General features: G+C 33.6%; 2 protein-coding genes across 3 annotated transcripts in view; both read right to left on the bottom strand.

Moving 5' to 3' along the window:
• The window catches only part of LOC127876904 (high affinity cAMP-specific and IBMX-insensitive 3',5'-cyclic phosphodiesterase 8B-like), a 406,208-nt gene that overhangs the window by 186,727 nt on the left and 197,922 nt on the right, over window positions 1–21,559 (bottom strand). The window lies entirely within an intron of this gene.
• The window catches only part of LOC127876919 (stAR-related lipid transfer protein 5-like), a 34,214-nt gene continuing 19,790 nt past the window's right edge, over window positions 7,136–21,559 (bottom strand). Inside the window, exons 6-7 of the mRNA XM_052422430.1 lie at window positions 17,193–17,286; window positions 7,136–12,576 (exon numbers count right to left, since the gene is read on the bottom strand). Coding sequence (XP_052278390.1) covers window positions 12,414–12,576; window positions 17,193–17,286 — 257 coding nt within the window. The 3' untranslated portion in view covers window positions 7,136–12,413. The remainder of the gene's footprint in view (window positions 12,577–17,192; window positions 17,287–21,559) is intronic.

Here is a 21,559-nt window from a genome sequence, read left to right as displayed (position 1 = left end):
AGTTTTAGAGAATCGATTATTACATAAATATATGACTGTTTGAAATATACTGTTTTCTGTGTGTTTGAAATTTGTTAAATGTATATTTTAACAAGAGATCAATAATGCGGACAGTGTAGTGACATAGTGACATGAGAAGTTTTTTATTATAATAGAATGTAGATATTTTTCTCAAGTATGTTATAAAGCGCCTATAAGCCACTTTGTAGTACCTCTGCTTGCAATCTACTTTATTATAGACAGGCATAGTTTTAGCTTGTGGTTAAACAAGAAGTATTACATGTGCTACATTTACATTCTTATGGCACCTTTGAATAAAGTTTCAAAGAAGTTTGTTCCTTGAATCACATATAAATACCTTACTATATTGATTGGAAGAATGCTGTAATTCATGAACTGTTTTTTTCAAGTGTCATCTGTTGATATATATAATTATGTATGTATATTTATTGGCATTTTACATTTGTTTTAATTACTGGTACATTTTGGATAAATAATTTTCTGAAAGGAAGTGCACGCTGCTTTAACAGGAAGAGATTTTCATTTGCATGCTGTTTGTCACCATGAACAGCAACAATTACTACTTGATGTGCTTGTAGACTTGTCTAGTACTAATGAGATATTTATTCTTGATATTTAATATTGCCTTGTAAGCATTTGACTTACTCTGGGATATGCTAAACTTTGGAGGAAAAAACACTAATCTGGGGAAACAAACCATGACCACTTATCTGAAATCCTTTAATAATAAGCTTCCGTAACAACTATAATTACTTCAATATAACAAGCATAAAAAGGGTTGCGCTTTTTGTACATATGGATTCTTGTCCGTGGATTATTCCAAAACTGTTGAGATTCTCAACACAATTATTTAATTTGATTTTTTGTCAAAGCAATATTTGCCTGGAATGCAATGTTTTTCTATGTTGAATCATCCCATTTGTATTGTAAAACTTGGTCTTTAATAACAAAAGAGAAGCAATTCTTATAGGAGCGTTATGCTATATATAACTTATTGAACATAAAAACAGTCATTATTTATTTCAAGCCAAAAGATATTGCTTGCAAAGTTAATATATGTCTGCCTAGTACACGTATTTTGTGTCCCTGGATATTGTGATACATATGAACTAACACTTACCGGTAATACAGTATGTCATTTTGGAAACATTATTAAGATAGGAACGGTTTTGGAATTTACCCCATCAAACATATGTTAAATAACTTCAAACTAATTTTGAAAGGATGCTTTTATATTTTTCTCTTTAAGGAATTTATCTTACAGCGATCAGTTGGAAAATTTTATAAAGTGAACATTTAATTGTAATGTAGACATTTTAGACAGATTCATTTTTTAAATTAACAGCTTAAATGGATGTTATATTGGTTGATATTTGTTTAATTCAACTGGTTGATATTGGTTCAATTCAACAGTGTTTAAATCAAAAACACAATGTTATTTTTATGGAAACACATATTTTCATTTTTACAACTATGAAACACAGTTCCTAGGATCTGCACAGGCGAATCAGGGACGACACTTTCTGCTTTATTTGTATTTTTCAGTATTTTATCAATGAAAATCCAGTCTAGGTGGACACTGTCATCCCTGATTAGCCTGTGCAGACTTCATTAAGACCAGTTTTCCTAGAAGGAGGTTTTTATTTAATGACCCGTATATAATATATATACTAGTACTCTATATATATCAATTAAGAATTGAGTTGACCAGATATTATGTGATTGTAATTCAGTGCTTAACAAGCGCACATGTTTGCAAAACATTAACGTTAAATCCTTGGCCAAACTGAAAATTGGATTGATCTATATTTGCATCCATTGGTTACTTGGGTGCTGTAATGGTATTTATACACTGTGGCAATACTGTACTCTAGTTTACCTTTATGTTTCATGGTTACATCCAGGAGAATTTAAGCATTTGTGTTGGCTTTGTTCATACTACCCAATGATACATTTGTGTATACATGACTTTTGAAGTATTAGATCAGTTATAGATTATTATATTGACTACATTGTTGTGCATTTTTCAATGTGAAGTTACTGAATAAACAAAATTGATATTATTTGTGTTCTTTTTTGTTGATTTAAAACCAAAACAAAAATGATAAGATTTGGAGTGCACATTTTGGAATCGGGCAGATTACAATAAATGTTTCAGTATTGTGACATGTGCAGATTTTTTTTTATTTGAAAGTAAATATTTCAATATGACATATGCTCAGATTTGAAGTGTTATCTTTACTATGTATAATTTATTATCCCCCCCCCCCCCCCCCCATAGGCGGAGGGATATTGCTTTGGCGTTGTCCTTCCGTCTTTCCGTCCGTCTAGAGCCATATCTTGGAAGTGCTTTGGGAGATTTCATTGAAACTTGGTATGAGTATATATATGGATAAGAGGATGATGCACGCCAAATGGCATTGTATACCAAATGTAAATAACGGAGTTATGGCCCTTAGTATCTTGAAAAAATGCTTTTTGTGTGTGTCCGGAGCCATTTCTTGGAAGTGCTTTGGCAGATTTCATTGAAACTTGGTATGAGTATATGGATATATGGATAAGAGGATGATGCACGCCAAATGGCATTGTACACCATCTGTTTATAACGGAGTTATGGCCCTTTGTATCTTGAAAAACTGTTTTTTTGAGTGTCAAATATAACCCTTTTGTGTCTAGAAACATATTGGCGGGGGATATCAGTTAAACGAATTTGCTTGTTAAATGTGTAACGAGTTACACAAAAATTATTTTCTCTTTCAATATTTTTCTTTTCATCGAACTCAATACTCATTTCAAAGAGTACTCTTACTATTTAAAAGGAACACAAGTTTGGGATAGGGATTCAAACAAAATCATTTCTCCTCAAGGAATCCTACAGCCTTGCTGACTAACCCTTTCAGCGCTGGAACCGAATATTAAAGGCCTTTGCAAACAGTTTGGATCCTAATGAGACGCCACAGAACATGGCATCTGATCAGGATCCAAACTGTTTGCTATTCTGATAGTATTCTTTGAAAAAAATCAAAGAAAATGCTAATTTTAGAAATTCAGCAGACGACATTTTAGCAGATGACAAATTTCCCAGCATGCAAAGGGCTAAATGATGCATTGTTCCTGTCCTCACATGCTCAGAAATGAAATATTACGAGATAATTAACTATAAACACTCTTTTCATAGATGTTTTTTTCTGATGAAGTGTCCTGGGTATCCCTTGATATAGCATTCAAATGACACACCCTTACTTCACAAAACCCTTCACTACACGAGGTTAACTTCTTATCCAGTTTTGTGGAGGCAAAGCTACACAGTTGAGCCTCACTTGGGGCTTAATGCATGTGCGTGAAGTGTCATTCCAGATTTGCATGTCCAGTCCACACAGGCTAAGCAGGGACGAAACTTTCTGCTTTAATGGTATTTTTCATGCAAAGAAGTTCTCTTCTTAGAGAAAATCTTAGAGCAAAGTGTCATTCCTTATTAGCCTGTGTGAACTGCACAGGCTATACTTGGGCGACATGCACTTAACGCTTATGTGTTAAGCCTTTTTATTCTCCCCCAAAATTTTTTAGGGGGAGCATAAAGTCGCCGCTTCGTCTGTCCGTCTGTGTGTCCGTCCGTGCACAATTTTTGTTCGGGCTATTTCTCAGCAACTAATGACCGGAATTCAATGAAACTTTATGGGAAGCTTCACTACCAAGAGGAGATGTGCATATTATCAGCGGGTTCTGGTCGGATGATTTTTCACAGAGTTATGGCCCTTTGAAATTTTATATAAAAATATTCTTGTCCCCCCAACTACTGTGCCCTCAAGACGTTTTCTTTTATCTGAATATATAGTGCAATATTGTGACAAAAAAAACCTTTGGGGAGCATCACCCGTCTCCGACGGTTTCTTGTTTTCCAGGGCCAGGCTCAGTTTTATTCATGCCAGGTGATCCTACTGGAAATCTAGTCAATTTTAATACAAAAGTCATTTTTCCTCATTTCGAGAAAAATAAGAGTTGACCATTTCAAGTCAAATAACGCAAATGAATGGGGTTTTAGCATTGTTAAATAAATAACTTGTACTCTTAGTATTGCCAAAGAGTTGATATCACTACAACTTTGTTTTTAGTTTACGCGACCAGCTAATGTTGTTACTCAAAATTTCAAGTCGGTTCGGCTTATCTACGGAGAGCCTACTACCTGCCACATCAGGTTTGAGTTCTCCAACTATATTCATTCACAAATGGAAACATTATATGAATATCGTGTTAAATGTTATAGTTTCGAACGGAGCTTATATAGAAAAGAATCAATAAACAATGATTGTATTATACATGTCGCGGAAGAGATGTTTATCAATGATTAAGATTGTTTATCAATGATCAAAATAGTCCACTTTCAGCTGCATCTTCATGACGTAGTATTTTTGCTAAGCCCATTCACAGTCTGAGGCTATTAATAGATGCGGCTGCTGAAAAACAAGAGTCAAATTGCACGGGCTATAACAACGCAATAGTATAAGGTTACGCTTGTTCATCTGAGGCTATTAATAGATTTGGGAAAACAACGCAATTGTATAAGGTTATGCTTGTTTATATTCCCAATTTATAAAACGTTGAACATCAGTTCAACAATAACATCAGGGATACCATAGACAACAACAAAAATGCTTAATAATCGCTAAAACCGAATATAACAATTAAATGTAATACAAATGATCTGTTTCGTAACCTCGTTTATGCTTCTACAGCGGGATTTCTGGGAAACGTTCTTTTGTTCTCAACAGATAGCGACGATCTTTTGTATTTACCGGTGCTAACAACGCAATAGTAGAAGGTTAAGTACAGCTTGTTATTCACAGTTCTCAATTTATAAAACGTTGGGCATGAGTTCAGCAATTACTACAGGTATACTATAGAATACCTCAAAAATGCTTTATAATCGCTAAAACCGAAAACTACTAAATAGAACAAGAAATATCTTTTTAAAATGTAGTTGGCGTAAACGCTGACTTTGAAATAGGTTTGCAATTTACTTTTCTAAATAAATAAATAAAATAAAAACAAAAGTTTAACTACTGTGGGATTTTTTCACTTATAAGTTGCATACTCACCGCATGAAATGTGTGTTGTCAGTGTCAAACCACACATTAGTGTAAGAAGATAAAAAATATACTACAGGAGTTCACATCATATGTGTCTTCACATGCCGTATTATGAGTATATTTCTTCACTATTGAAATATATCGTAACTATGTTAATGTTTGATTTAAACGCAGTTTTCTTTAGACACATTTAAATCACACTTTCATAGCCGTGTGAAAAAGGGTCTTATGCGTTTCGACCAGCGTTTCTGAAACTCAACATGTGCATTTGCGCAGTCTGGTCAGAGGCTTTGCTGTTTGCTATAAAATCACTCAATTTGTTATGGTCTCATTATGTATCTCCTGAGCAGACTGAGGGATGAGCAGGCTGAGTGGGCTATACATATATATATGATTGGTGAATATGGAATAAGACCCATTTTCGTATGACGAGGGTCATTAAAAATCTCATTGCGAATTGTAAATGGCACATTTAAGCACAATGCTTTTCGATACAAAATTTAATTTAAAATAGCAAACTTGTAAATAAAGGCAGCCAATCCAGATGTTCATGAACGATTTCCAGACGTGCTGAAGGAGTATGGCAAACATTGTGGTTGGATAATTGAACGATTTTCTTCTTATCGTGACACTATGCTATTTTGGTCATGATTGTTTTCTCATCTTGAAAGCAAAACTGAAACTCTGTGAAATAGATTTTAACGCGTAATTGTTACTGGGCCACAATTTGTGTCGTTTGAACAAAGAGTAGTCCGGAAGTCCTTACACTGAACAGTGCTACATCCTTTGCGCTGAGCACAGACACAGTGATGTAGCCAAAGTTCAGAGGTTTTATCTCGAATCAGCCTATCAAATACTCCAAAATATTTATGCGTGTCTGCTGGCGTTATGTAAGTCATTAAGATGAAAAGCTGAGTAAAACAGCTGCGCCGAAAAAGCGCATGAGTGCTCTATACCTATGTTTAGGTAAGTTGTTGACACCGTGTGAACTGCTAGGGTTACAAGTAATGCATAAACAACAATGTACGGGTCAACAGGGGTGTCTTCATGACTACCTAATTCGTGAGTAAAAAGTATTGCTCGCAGATTTATTATTTATTTATTTTCATCAATGATCATCTTGTATACTTTGAATTTGTATATGGTGTCAAAAATCAAAAGTTTTGTACAGGGAATTTTCATCATGAAATTATATTCTTAGTGAGATAGGTATTCGATATTCCAACAATATTCATTTAATATGATGGTGAATGCAAATTGTCTTTATATTCAGTTCTCACTGCCATTTTCATAATTCTTTCTATGCTTTCAGAACGTCCAAAAAAGGCCATGTTGTTTTAACTTTGTCTAAGTTATCTCTATGAAATAAATAGGATGATAAAAAGTGCACTCAAAGCTTGACCCGTGCGTTATGACACACTCTTCATAAATGTGAATAGCGTGTGTTCATTTTAAACTTGCGATTAATTTTGAAAAATGAATTGCGTCTTAAATTATGCAATAGCGAACAAATTCAGTGCCTTCAGCGCTTTGATTAAGATAATGTCACAGGTAACAAAATCTGTATGGACAAAAATTGATAGGATTCTGAAAATGACATACCAAAGTGACATGTACAATTTAAGCATGAAAATAAAAATTGATTCTAACATGTGGGTAAGTGGGGTGTACAAACATAGCCTACAAAATGTACTCTCAGTCAGCTCTGTAATTGATTTCCACAAGTTATATTAAAATAATATGAAATTGTGTTGCAAAATAATGATTTCATTTCAAGATGTTCATGTATATACTTCATTGGGAGGCAAGATTCAGATAATAGCCACTCAAATGAGCTACAGTTAACAAAGCACTCCTCAGAATATTTGTATCGACAGAAAATGTGTTTTGTTTGTTTTGTCAGTTTTTCCTCTGTTTTCAACAGCATTGAGGTCTTATTATCACTCTCTGTATACAAGTTCCTTTTGAAAGCTTATAAGGCATAAAGTCATTCAAAATGTACTGGTAAATGCATAAAAAGTAACAAATAACTTGCAAAACATGTTTATTCCGTTCAAGACTCACAGAAGCAAATACAAAACCATCAAAGTTTCCATAGAAAAAAAACATTTAACAAGCAAATCCGTCATACAAAATCAATGGATCATTAAGTACTAACCAATTTTCAAAGCAAAGTTGAATTATTGATAATATTTTTATTGCAGAAGCTTTTCTGTAAGTGTTGGCTGCTTTAGTATTTGTTTTAAACCTGCGTATAATATAAAGTCAATGTGTATTTGGAAATGTATTTCAATCACATACTATGCACTATATCTTAAAACATAGTATTTTATGTACTTATACATTAAGAATCAAAATATACAGCACATTTAAATACTTGGAACATTAAAAGGATATTATGTTTGTTCTTTTGGATGAAATAATGAAATTTCAAATATTCAATTTTTAACATCACGATTGTTCACATGTAATACTTAAAAAACAATCAAATGTCAATACAAATGGCAAGTCACTATACTACAAAACGTCAATAAATACAAAACAAAGAAATCTGGCCAGAATTCCATCACAGAATAGAATAACAATGGATTGTTGTAGTTCGTCTCCAAACTTCCATAATAATAACAATAACAATACATAATCTATATTGAAATAGAAAAAAACTATTTGATTTAACCAAGAGAATGAATAGTATATTAAAGAATGAATAGCATCAGTAAGACATAGCACATAGTGTTCACCTTGAAGTTAATTATATTCTACAAAGCTACATTGTAAGCTGATACATGTACTTTTAAATGGTCAACAACTTTATATATATTTATATTTATATTGACATATTTTTTACATATTTTCTCTGCGGGCACAAAGGTATTCCATATGGGTAAATTCATGTACCGTAATTACTCTATGTTTTCGGACGGTAATAAATAATCATTTTTTGTCGTGTCTGAAAACTTAGAAACGAAAAATATTCACAAAATACAGGTGTTCGAAAACTTAGAGTCGAAAATTGAAGTGTCCGAAAAAAGCGTCAATTGTATCAATGACTACCGGTAATAGCACGCGCTTGAAAAAATAACATGTCATATAGTATTAAATACAGTTATATATGTTAGCACTGCATTTTAAATAATTTTAGATGCTTAATTTATTTGACAGAAAGTTACTACAAGGTTGTACTTTGACCAACGAGTTCAAAGATGAGCATGTGATGTACCGTACTTGTAGTATGAACCTGTAATTAACGCAATAAAAAAGCAAACTATGAAGTTTTCTTTGTTTGTTAATTTCCAATAGTTGTTGTCTAACACCTTCAAGAAGGGGTCGTACCATTGCAGTAGATAATTGAACTGTTAATTGGCACTAGCCCTGGTAATTGTCATAATGCTTATGCTATTGGGCAAAACCATTGTTAAATAACAGTTTACCGGGTCATTTATCCAATAACACAAATAAAATGGTCCGTTTCCCTCAGGCATGCACCTGCCATATGTTTTATGATGTTCATCTGGTTGTAAAACCCCATGATCGAAGTGTCATTAGATATCGAAAACAGGACCGAAATTTGGTAAAATAGCGCTGTAAAATATACTGTCCGGAAACTTAGAGACATTAATTATGGATGAAAACTTGTGTGTCCGAAAATTAAGAGTCACGAAAAATAATTATTTTTGCTAAAAAAAGGGTGTCCGAAAACTTAGAGTGTCTGAAAACATAGAGTAATTACGGTATATTAAAGTACTGTTGTATAGCAACCATACATCCCCTGCACTGTATCACCACACAGGGATCACAGCTTGTCTCTTGTAGATATCAACATATATGGTTATACAACACAATAGCAGCAAAACAAATCCAGTACTTTAACTAATATCTAACAAAGTATAAGTGAACAAGACGTGTGTTCATAGTAGGGTACAGATGCCCCCATATTGCACTTTTGTCTCAAAACTACACTTAGGCAAAAAAAACACAAGTTGTTATGTTCACATTCAACTTTCCATCTGTAAGTGCAATCTTTCAAGTATACTTTGTCTCTTCATGGTAGTTATTTATGATATCTTAAAATTGCATGATACATGAACAATAAAAAGTTAACAGTCCAGACAAGCTGTTTTAAGCGAAAATTTTAGAGTTGAACACTTAAAGTTTGACCTTTACTTTCAAGATAGGCAGGCCAGTTTTACACGGGACATATTGCCTTATTATGGATTGCATATGACACCAGTTATTTTAAATTCCATTTAAATATATTAAAGTTATATTTATGACATTGTCATGCTGTGATATGGCCAAATAATACCTTTAACCTCTAACCTTGACCTTTGAGGTAGGGAGACGAGTATTCCACTCAACAAGTTGTCTTATGATGGTGGATAGTTGTGCCAAGGTACTTTAACCCTTTACCACTTAGATATGTGTTTTTTTTATGTATATGACATGTTGTCCCTTAGAAAGTTAAATTTAACTAAAGACCTTTCTTTCTAGATTCAAGTTTTCAAGGCTTCATTTCCAACCGTTAGATACAGGTGAGCAGCTAACAGCATGAAACCTAAACAGATTTGCAAGTTACTCGCAGGCTGTTATGGTTTTATGCTGTTTGCACATAGCCATTTTCACTTTGATTCTGAGTCGGAAATGTTAAAATCCATGAATATATGGACAAGTAATGGCTGAGACAGGATATTTTGATTAAAAATACATGTTTAAAAATACATTTGACAGACTTTCAGATGGACAGTGCAACTGCTATTAACTGCCTTTGTTGAATGGAGGCATACCAATTTAGTTCAATAGGAAGACAAATGTCAACATGATGCTTGTTGATTGTATTGTTGTCCTAATTAGAAGTAGGACAATAGCACTCCTTTTTAGTGCATTTTACTCTGAGTTAATATCTTGCCTTGCATATTTCATGTTTAACAAATAAAAACCCTTGAAGACCATTGATTTTTGTATCTGTATCATTCAAACAGGTTTTACTTTCACTTATGTGAGTAACATAAAGGAAAATATATTACAAAACCAGTTTCTACTATGTGTCTTCGATAACAAATGCAATTATAATTCATGCAACATCATTAAAGCATAATAAAGTTAAAGAACCTTATGTGACCAATATAATTACTTGTGCCAAGAGAGACACTAAACGATAAATTACCATGCTAAATATTGCACAATGCAGAGAAAACTCTTAAATGTGTCTTGTTCTGAGAAAACTGGGCATAATGCATGTGCGTAAAGTGTCGTCCCAGATTAGCCTGTGCAGTCCGCACAGGCTAATCAGGGACAACACTTTCCGCTTAAACTAGATTTTTGGTAAAAAGGGTCTTTCTTTAAACGAAAAATACCATTAAAGCGGAAAGTGTCATCCCTGATTAGCCTGTGCGGACTGCACAGGCTAACCTGGGAGGACACTTTACGCACATGCATTATGCCCAATTTTAACAGAGCAAGACACAAATACAAACACAGTTTGTTTTAGCGCACCTGAGCACCACCTGCTCGTGGTAATTTTTGTGTGATTTCCTTTTCAGTCAAATAGTTGTCCCAATATCTCTGCCAAGTAAGAAATTGGGTCCCATGGAATAAAATTGTTGGTCATTATGTCAAATTAAAGAAAAAGCTTGTGAACACTCGAGGCCAATTGTTTCACCTAATCTTTAAAAAAATGGTCAGGAGATTTGCCCCAATGACATCTCACCTGAAGTTGGAACTAGGTAATTTAGGGTAACAAAATAGATTACTAAGTCAAAATACAGTACAAAAACTTGTTGACACTCTCAAAACTGAGGCACATGGTGTAAACAAAATGGTTGCTCGCTCAAATTAATTGAAAAGCTTGCGCTATTGAGGCCACATTTTTTGCCCAATCATCGTAAAACTTGCTCAGAATCCATTTTTTTATGATATCCAGGTGAAATTCCATGAGGCTCTTCAAATTTGTCAAAATAAGTTTAAACAGATCAGTTATTTCTTATCTCAGGTGAGCAACTTCAAATTTTTGGCCCCCTTGTCATAAATCTAACAGTTCAGACATTTGGCCCCCTTGTCATAAATCTAACAGTTCAGACATTTGGCCCCCTTGTCATAAATCTAACAGTTTAAGTCAAAGGTACTCATGAACATTGTGTACTTTGATTTTTCATTTTTGTAACAATTCTGTACAAAACAAACTGTGTTATACAAATAAAGCTCAACAAAATTATCAATAAACATACAAATGACATGGAATACATACAAAAGACAAAATAAAGTTAAATAATAATTTGTAAAATTTTGATTTTCATTTTTTCTTGAAGTGCAGATTGCTTTGCAAGTATGTGAGAGTATTAACACCTGAATATTCAGAAAACATGTTTTAAAATTTAACATTGTGATAATTTATCAAGCACTTTTAATTTCAATAAAAATTTGAAAGATTTAATAAGTGTTAATTAGTGTTCATTCACATGGGTAGAGTCAAAAATAAAAATATGACACTTATATATAATTGTCAGATAATCTAATGAACCAGTATTATCGTTCAAGAATATTTAAATGTTTAATAGTAACAATGGTTAAATTACTAACCTACAATAAAAAAACTGTTCAGACAAACAACTGCAGTAAAGGGAAGCAACTAAATTGTCTGGTATATTATACTAAGTAGGCTCCCTTAGAATTATGTGTCATAAATTTCAGTCCATACTTAATTTAAGTGCATTTAAATAAGATTTTGAAGGAAAATTGGCACATCTTTCCAAAAACGCTAAAAGTTTCAAAAATGAAATAATAATAAAAAACAAGTTCAACACCAATATTTTTTTCTTTTCGTTTACAACCATAATATAAAAGTGTATTTAATGCTAAATGCTAAGTATTCAAACTATAGTTCAAACTAAAATTTAACAAAAACAATTATTTGATTCGTATTGATACTTGAAAAATCCCCTCTATAGGAGAAAATTACAAATAACCAGTGATTTTCAACATATTTTTACTCTTTAAAGCTAACATGATATAAAAAACACATTTTATCAACACATAAATATCATAAATAAACAACAATAGGTACATAAATATAGACACTTTTGGCTTAAGAAAAGAAAGAGATCTTGGTCAGTCCCAATCTGAATTCATTCAACTGGATTTACAAAATATGGCTGACTACGGTAAACTTACACAAATCACTCACATAACAGCATCTCAACACAACACCAATAGTCTGCTGCCATAGCAACAGCTTAACAACACCCAAATAAGTATAATTATTTTGTCATGGAAACCGCTTGATTTAGGACTATGCTGGGGGGGCTATATTCAACTGCCGTTGTTCATGATGCCATCTTTCTTCAAGGCTTCCTTCAGTTCGGAGAAGAACGTCGTCATTGAGCCAGGGATTGCACTGTCAACTAGACTGCGCGGCAACATTCCACCGATATCTGGCTGGATCAGACTTATCAACTTAGTCTTGTTAGGTTCACTGAAATTAATCAAGAGGTAATGACAGAAATAAGCAGAGACTTTTTCATTACTTAATCAAAACATTAAACTATATAAGAACTTGCTTCTTTCGTTTGAATCCTTTTCTGCTTATATTGTGTAACATCTGTATATATTGTACATGCCATAAGAAATAAATATGTTTAAACTAAAACATTAAGCACATATGAATTTGATATTTAATCCTTTACCACATAGATACATATTTTGATGCATTTGTTGTGTCTTAGAAAGTTAATTTTAATGAAAGGCCTTTCTTAATAGATTCAAGTTTTTTAAAGAATTTTTTTTCAACCCTTTGATACTGATGAGCAGCAAACAGCATAAAACCTGAACAGAAGGCGAGTTACTCGCAGGCTGTTCTGGTTTATGTTGTTTGCACATAGCCATTTTCACTTTGCTTCTGATCAAGTGGGAAAGGGTTAAGTGATTTGTCTACAATAGCAATCTATGCTGTGCATCTTATTGAATATTGTTTGATGTTCATACAATTCAAACATAATTAAAACACAAACTTAAATGCAAACAAAGTTTTAAATTAAAGCTATAAAAATGGATAACATTATCATACCTCATGTTTTAAATTAGAAGGTTTAAAAAATCTTATTTCTATAATTCTAAACCTATCAATGCCAGGACATACTCAAACCAGCTAAAATGTGTGATGAAACTAAACAATGAAGTATAAATTTAGACACTTCAATGTGCATGAAATATTGGTAAAATAATGAAATGACTTAACTGTGAAGTAAACAATGCCTACAAGTAATAAATGTATTTGTTGAAACAATTCAACAAGCACTCCAAGACACAATCAATTAGTACCTAATAATGCCAACCCACTCAGATAAATGGATTGTTAAATCTAATTGGAAAAGAAATCAATAGACACCAGTCTATGACTTAATCAAAAATATAATTTATCTTTCTTCAATTTTAAATACAAAACATATCAACAAGATCACTTTAACATTGTAATTCCCTGTAAACATCATCACAGTTATGTCATTCCTGTGTTGAGAGATTGACTATTTGAGGAATCATAATGGAGTGACAATTACCAAGTGAAACCATGCAAAATTTACTGCTCTGCATTAATTACAGCCTTCAGCACTTGTTTCCTGTGATATTACCAGACAGTTTAGACATCAATTGATTGCACCTCAAATTATGATTGTTATCCCATATACTGGGACAGATGCAGAATTTCAGATTTGAGGGGGCTTGGACCAGAAATGCTGCGGAAAATCTCTCTGTAATAATATACTTTGGAACATTGCAACAGGAGTGTTTTAAATGATCTGATATACAGATTTAAATATACACATATTCTATTTAAAGCGATTTTGCACATGATCTACCATGTAACAGATCTGGCTGCACATTCCTGCCAGTTAAGATTTTTCAAGTTTTTCCTTCTGATTTCCTTCACATCAACTTGGTTATCTGCTGTATTTACATATCTGCACCGAAATGCAGCAGATCCATGATGCCCTATGGTTAGATTTCATGATTGCAGACTGTCCTGATATCACTACAGGGGGACTGTATCTGGTACCAGTGCTAAATACATCATTAAGAATCTTTTGGTATCTAATATTTTGTTAAGTTGTTAGATATTGTGTGCCCATTGTTGTTTGATAATGCATTAGATCTTTGTTCTGGGATAACTCAGGGTCGTATGCAAGTGCGTAAAGTGTTGTCCCAGATAAGCCAGTGCAGAAAGCACAGGCTAATCAGGGACAACACTTTCTGCTTTTTTGGAAATTTTGGTTCAGGGAAATCATTTTTAACCCCTTTATGCCTGGCATCTAGAAAAAAGGCCTTGGCAAACAGTGAAGTCCCAGATGAGACGCCGCATGATGTGGTGTCTCATCAGGGTCTGCGCTGTTTGCTTAAAGGAATTTCTGTAAGAAATATTCAAAATATAGAAATAAATATACTAGACATCCCTAATTTTGGAAATAAATTGATCCAATTTAGAAATTTATTTCTATATTTAGAATACTTCTTACAGAAATTCCTTTAAGCAAACAGCGCAGACCGTGATGAGACGCCACATGATGCAGCGTCTCATCTGGGTCTAAACTGTTTGCCACGGCCATTTTTCTAGACGCTAGGCATAAATGGGTTAAGTATCAGTGACCCAGATTTTGACCTTCCTGGTAACCATGAAATCACATGCTAGGAACTGGCACACAAAAATGTCTGCACACATTCACCGAACATTCATCTTGGTATCTATACAGCATTTGTTCTAGTTTTAAGCAACAGTGACCTTGACCCAACATGCCAGAAATACAATGTTAAAGTGATATTATGGGCATCTAACAGTTTATAGGTGTCTATCGCAACCATTGTTTATTGTTGGTGTTTTCCCTTCATATACACTTATATTTGTTATTGCAGCATCAACATACTAGAACAATATCCCGCAAAGAGAAAAATAATGCATTTGAATATCAACCGTACTTTTGTTTGACAACTGATCACGCATGTACATTGTGAACCTAAATTTAGTTTTAGTGAAGATTCGTTTATACGACACAAAGACACCATTTTGTTTTACGGATCATTTCGGCTTACAGGACTGGGTGGGTCACGTAATATATATAATATAAAATATATTTTTATAAACAACTGGTAGCAAGATGAGTTGCAGATAATTGGTCAGTAACCACATTTTAACTTACTCTTTTGACCTGTTAATTCTTTTCAGCTCAATTCAACAGTGAAAAATGCCCATAATATCACTTTAAGCAAGGTCTCCAAACTCTCGATACAAGCTTGCTATATCCAAAAGTTTATCAAGATTGGCCAAAAACCTAGAGAATCTCCGATGAATTTTAAAGTTATAGTCGGTTAACTTTCTGTTTATTTTTCCTTCTAGAATGGCCATTACCTCAATCTAACAAAGCTGGCTAAAAATGATGAGCACACATTGTCACCTGATATAAATTTAAACAGCTATAAAATATTCTGAGCGAGTTAAATATTCATAAACACTGTTGGCTATGGATATGATGATTAACTTTCAATTGTATTTAATGTATTTTCTGCAAGACATACAAACTTTTGTTGTTGTTTTTAATAGAAAAGTTTGAAAGATAATTATGAAAATATAACAAGATTTTTAAATATAAACATCCCGATAAAAATTGCCCCATATTTTTGTTGTTAAATACAGTATGATTATGTTCCACATCAAAATCTTAATAATCAGTTTGTTAGAGGATATACCTGTACACAAGTATTTTACTCATTAATTATTTGTCGGTGTGCATCATCAAGTTAAGCTGCATGTCTTAAGGCAAATACTTGGAGCGATAGCAGTTTTCACGTTAGAGAGAATGCTCTGATTTACATGGAACACATGGTCTTTACATTTTAAAAAGTGCCCCTCTTTTTTTAATATTTCCTTGTTCTTATTGAATTGCTCAAAACATGTTTGGTTTACAGGGTGCAAAGAGTGTGCGTGCGGTGCATACCGTAAGCATTGAGCTTTAATAAATCCAAATGTGTTTGAAAAGGTTGCTTTTTAATATGTGGGTACATTGAACTTCAAAAAAGCAACACAATGACGATCCACATTGTTCAGATAATAATTATTTGTATGTGATAGGCACACAAATTTCGCTAAAAAAACAAAACAGGGCTCAAGACTTCTAAGTGACTTAAATGCAATATTTGATTGACAAAATGTTCTGTTAAAACTTTCCATTCAACATGACAGAAACATACTTGTTCAACTTTTGATATTTTACAGTTTCACACAATTTGTTGGATTTTCACATCAAAGGACTGAAAAATCTGCAGAGTACAAGCAACTTTATTTCTAACTTTCATCCTTAATTTAGCCAATATACATGTTTACTGCTAGCAGTTTGGTAAGTGATGTTGTCACCAGATGCCTTCTGCTTACCCAAGGATTTTTCACATATAAGACCTCAAGTGCATTTCCTTGTGGAATGTCACATGGTATCTTGCACTTACCCCTGTATAATTGTTTGAGATGTAAGACTTGTGCATTCCCTTGTGAAATGATGTCATTATGTTCCGTCCACTAACCTGGGTATTGTTTGGCATAAAAGACCCACACGTTCATAACCCTGTGAAATGCTGTCATCTGTTTCTTTCCACTTATACACGGGTATTGTTAGACATCTAAGACCACTTGTTCATTCCACCTTACAATATTGCCACCTCATCCCTTCCATTAACCTCAGCAGGGTATTGTTTCACATAAAAGACAGACATATGGATTCCCCTGTGAAATGTTGTCACCTCTGCTAAAATAGGTTTTGTTTTACATATATAACAGCATGGGTAATTCACATTTGAAGTTTGTCACTTGGTTACTTCAACTTACCTGTGTTTGTCTTACATAAAAACACCACAAGATCTTTTTTTAAAGTTTGTTAGTTGGTTAACTTCCAGTTACATGAGAACGTTTTCACATATAAGACCACATGAGTAATTAGAATTTAAACTTTACAGCTTGGTTACTGCTACTTAAATAGGGTATCATAGACTACATGTATTATAAGGGTAATTAAGTACCCATTTAAGTTATACCACTAAGTTACTCCTACCTACCCAGGTACTTTTTCACATATAAGACCACATGGATAATTCCATCCTCTCACATACTTCTTTTCTTCAGGGCATTTGGAGTAGCGCAAACTGACAGCTGAAATAAATAATGCGTTCTAAGAAAACTTGGCATAATGCATGTGTATAAAGTGTCGTCCCAGATTAGCCTGTGCAGTCAGCACTGGCTAATCTGGGACAACACTTTCCCCTTTTATGACATTTCTCATTTTAATGAAGTCTCTTCCTAGCAAAAATCCAATTTAGGTGGAAAGTTTCGTCCCTGATTAGCCTGAGACAACACTTTACGCACATGCATTACGCCCAGTTTTCTCAGAACGCGACTCAAATAATGCGTTCAACATCATAAGAATTTACAAGATTGTATGTTCTTTTTTAAATATATTGATTACTCTTAGGTTTTCACCAAAATACTGCTGCAGTATAACTCGACAAATCCAAATTGAAAAAAAACATTTTAGAAATTTCATATACATGTCTTAAAACATTGCCATTTTGTTCAATAATTTATCTTATTTTTATTATTCTTGTAAAAAAACAACAACATTAAAGGCCAATCTTACTAGTTGCACTCAATTATTGTTGAATTCATGGCATTTCCGGCACATAGCACCTGCAGCTGGTTACTGCATTGATTCACCTTTAATATTTTGTGGCTAAATAAGATATATGTATTCACCATTATAATTATTTCATGACACCTGCGGCTAGCTACTATATTGATTTACTTTAACATATCATGATAATACCATCCTACATTTTAATGAAAATAACACCAAGCCTATTAAGGGCATAAAGGAAACCATTCAAGAGAATATAACAAATATGACAAAATGACATCAACAACACTCAGTCTTCTTACTGCTTACATAGCAAATCCTTATGTAGGATTTAACGAATGTATACATTAATACAGAACATTTCAAAAAGAGTATCTATACACAACATTTCAGAATCTATATACTTATACACAACATTTCTTGGACTGTTCCTCGATTGTTTGCATTCAGTATTAAACAAATTGTTTCATTGGTTTGCATGATAGAAAAATGTGTGTTAGTGCACCTTGCATACTTCAAGCTAGGAAAAAAGGCAAACAATACGGAATATTACGCTAGTCAATTGTTCCAAGAGTTTGTATCACTCGAGTGGCTTGTGTGATGACGTATCTCACGAGAGGCGGAGCCTCGAGTGTGATGTGAAATAGCACAAGTCACGAGAGTGATACAAACTAAAACTCTTGGAACAATTGACTAGCGTAATATTCCTTTTATTATACACAACAACTAACGAAAACAGTTAACAATTGTATCTTTTACTTTAACAAAACTGACAAAACAATGACTAAAAGTTTGGTACGCCAAAGTTTATTTAAGACGCGTATGAATACAGTTTATGTAAATTAACTTGTAAACATTCGAACCAGGAAAACACAGGTTTCCGAAACGCTTACCTAAATGCCATCGTTAATCCAATGTTTATAACAATTAAGTTGACAACTTTAAATTTTAATCCGATGTTTATAACAAAAACGTTGAAACGATATGAACTTCCACTTCTATCTTCCATGTCTTTATCGAAACTTAGTTTAAACCAAACTATTTTATTGTATTCCTATCGAAATATACATTTATGCATGATAAACACACACTCCAAAATACGTTTTGAATTTGTTCTATGTTTTTAACAAATAGTTTACTGTTAAAAAACACCACGTCCGACATGTCTTTAAATTCCAGAGAGTTTAGATAAAACCATTATGTTTGTCACAGAAATGACGTCACACGATGTACTACGTAATATATTTCGTAATATAAAATATTTCTATTTTCGGTGCGCGTAATGTGACGTCATTAAATGGGTCGATGTAGTCCGGCTAGTATGGTAATACGGATTGGAAACAACAAGTGGCGTAATACGGGATTTTTTATTTCAACGATTGATACAACCTGTATTTTGTAAAAAGCATTAAACAGGTATATAATAAATAAGATATGATCATCGAGTACGTCTCTGGAAAATGAGGATTAATACATGTGCATAAGGAATTTCCCAGATTAGCCCATGTAAGCACAGGCTAATCCTGGTCAACACTATTTGCCTAGACAGGATTTTCATTATAACAGACTTCCTTTACAAAAAAACAATTCCATAAAAGTGGAAATTGCTGTCCCTGATTAGCTTGTATGGGCACAGGCTTTTCTGTGAGATAATTTTTAACCCATGAATTAAGCTTGGTTGTCCCACATTGGGCTCATACTTTTTTTTACAGAAACATCACAGGCACATAAATCCTTACATCATGTACTTTCAATATTTAAAAGGTTACTTTTCAATTACCAATCGCAAGCAATTAGATACTTTTTTCCTGACAAATGTTGTACCCTGGTAATAATACATCATTAACACCAAATGCTTTTTCCTAGTTTACCAATTGTTTAATTTTAAGCAGCACAACAAAACCCTTTGCTAAATGTTCAAAGAAACAGGATGCTTAACAAAACCATAGAGTTCAAAACTATGATCTCATTTTCCATATCTCAAAAATTTAATGTTCCTTTAGTTCATTGATTTTGTCTGTAATGAGCCTATCAACTCAAGTATACAAGTATGTTCACAGTTAGAGGTCTCCTATTAAAACCAAGGAAAATTAAAGAGGGAGATTTTCTTATGAGAACCGACAACACTTTAGGGCTTTCGTAATGTAGAATGGCTCTGTCCGTTAAATTAAACGGGATTTTATCATGAAAATAAATACATTCTTGGTATCTACCGATAAAGATTAAAGGACAAAAATTGTTAAAAGTAAAAAGAGAACATTTGTACATTTGTATGAAGACTGTTCATAGAGTAAAATGAAAAGTAAATTGAAGAATTCTAATCAGCTTTGGAGGTTTTCAGTTCAGTTATTAAATAACCTATTTACTGAAATATATATAATTACACAATGCATAACTAAACAAGACTATTGCCAAGCAATATATGTCCCCTACCGGCTCCACCATTGTCAGAAATTCCACCATTGTCAGATTTTTTTTAAATTGTTGCCATAGAAAACAGAATTTTTTGATGTAGGAACAAAATGAAATGACGTGCATAATGTCCACATTGCCATCTATCCATGTTTCAAGTTTCATGAAAAAATATTAAGAACTTTTAAAGTTATCGCAGGATCCAGAAAAACACCATTTTCAGCAGTATTTCTAGTCTATTTGTTGCCATAGCAACCAGAATGTTTGACATAGTAACAAAATGAAATGACGTGCATATTGTCCATATTGCCATCTATCCATGTTTCAAGTTTCATGAAAATATATGAAGAACTTTTAAAGTTATCGCAGGATCAAGAAAAGTGTGACAGACAGACAGACTCACAGACAGACAGACAGACAGACAGACAGACAGACAGACAGACAGACAGACAGACAGACAGACAGACAGACAGACAGACAGACAGACGACAGACAGACAGACAGACAGACAGACAGACAGACAGACAGACAGACAGACAGACAGACAGACAGACAGACAGACAGACAGACAGACAGACAGACAGACAGACAGACAGACAGACAGACGGACAGACAGACAGAGCGCAAAACCATAAGTCCCCTCCGGTGAAACCGGTAGGGGACAATAAGCATGGTGGTGAAAACCGTTGAAAAAAAAGACCTATTACCAAAAATCTAATGGCCTAATGTTTTGCTTTTGATAAAAAAAATCCTACAAAATAATAGCCCATGGTAACCTGTCACCCACCTTTAAAAGATTGTAAGTAATAAGATGTATTTGTGAAACATAATGCACCCTTCTAAGCCTTGAAGCTGCAAAGCAGCTATTTTAGAGCAGTAAGTCCTGAAGGCCAGCTACTTCATCCAATATGAATGGACCTGCCCAACTCAAACTTGATCTGTAGGTCGTGTCGGTAGACTCACACAAAAACGAGTCCTGAGTATCTTCAAACATTGCATTAAAAAATCCAGAAAAAAATGTAAGTACAAGGCCTGTAACTTAGCAAATAACAAATGGACCAGAAGGAAACTCCAAATTGATCTGCAAGTCATGCAAGTAGATTCACATACCAAAAATCAGGTAAGTATCTGAAAGTGTTCAGGAAAAAACTCAGGAAAGGATTCCGACATACAGACTGACAGACGGACATTGTGACTGCCACCTTACCAGGGGCATAGCATAATATTATTTCTGCTAACAATGCCAAACCAGCAAAATCTCCAATTATTTGATTTTATTACATGTATTCAGTACCTCAGTATTTCTTTCACATGCCTTATGATATTTCAGGAACAACGGGGTCATTGATCTCTGTTTGATTAATCCTTAGCATGCTAGGA

The sequence above is a fragment of the Dreissena polymorpha genome, chromosome 4 (genome assembly GCF_020536995.1).
Source record: "Dreissena polymorpha isolate Duluth1 chromosome 4, UMN_Dpol_1.0, whole genome shotgun sequence".
NCBI lineage: Eukaryota > Metazoa > Mollusca > Bivalvia > Myida > Dreissenidae > Dreissena > Dreissena polymorpha.
Note: the sequence above shows the minus strand (reverse complement) of the source record. Positions and strands in the feature narration are given on the sequence as shown.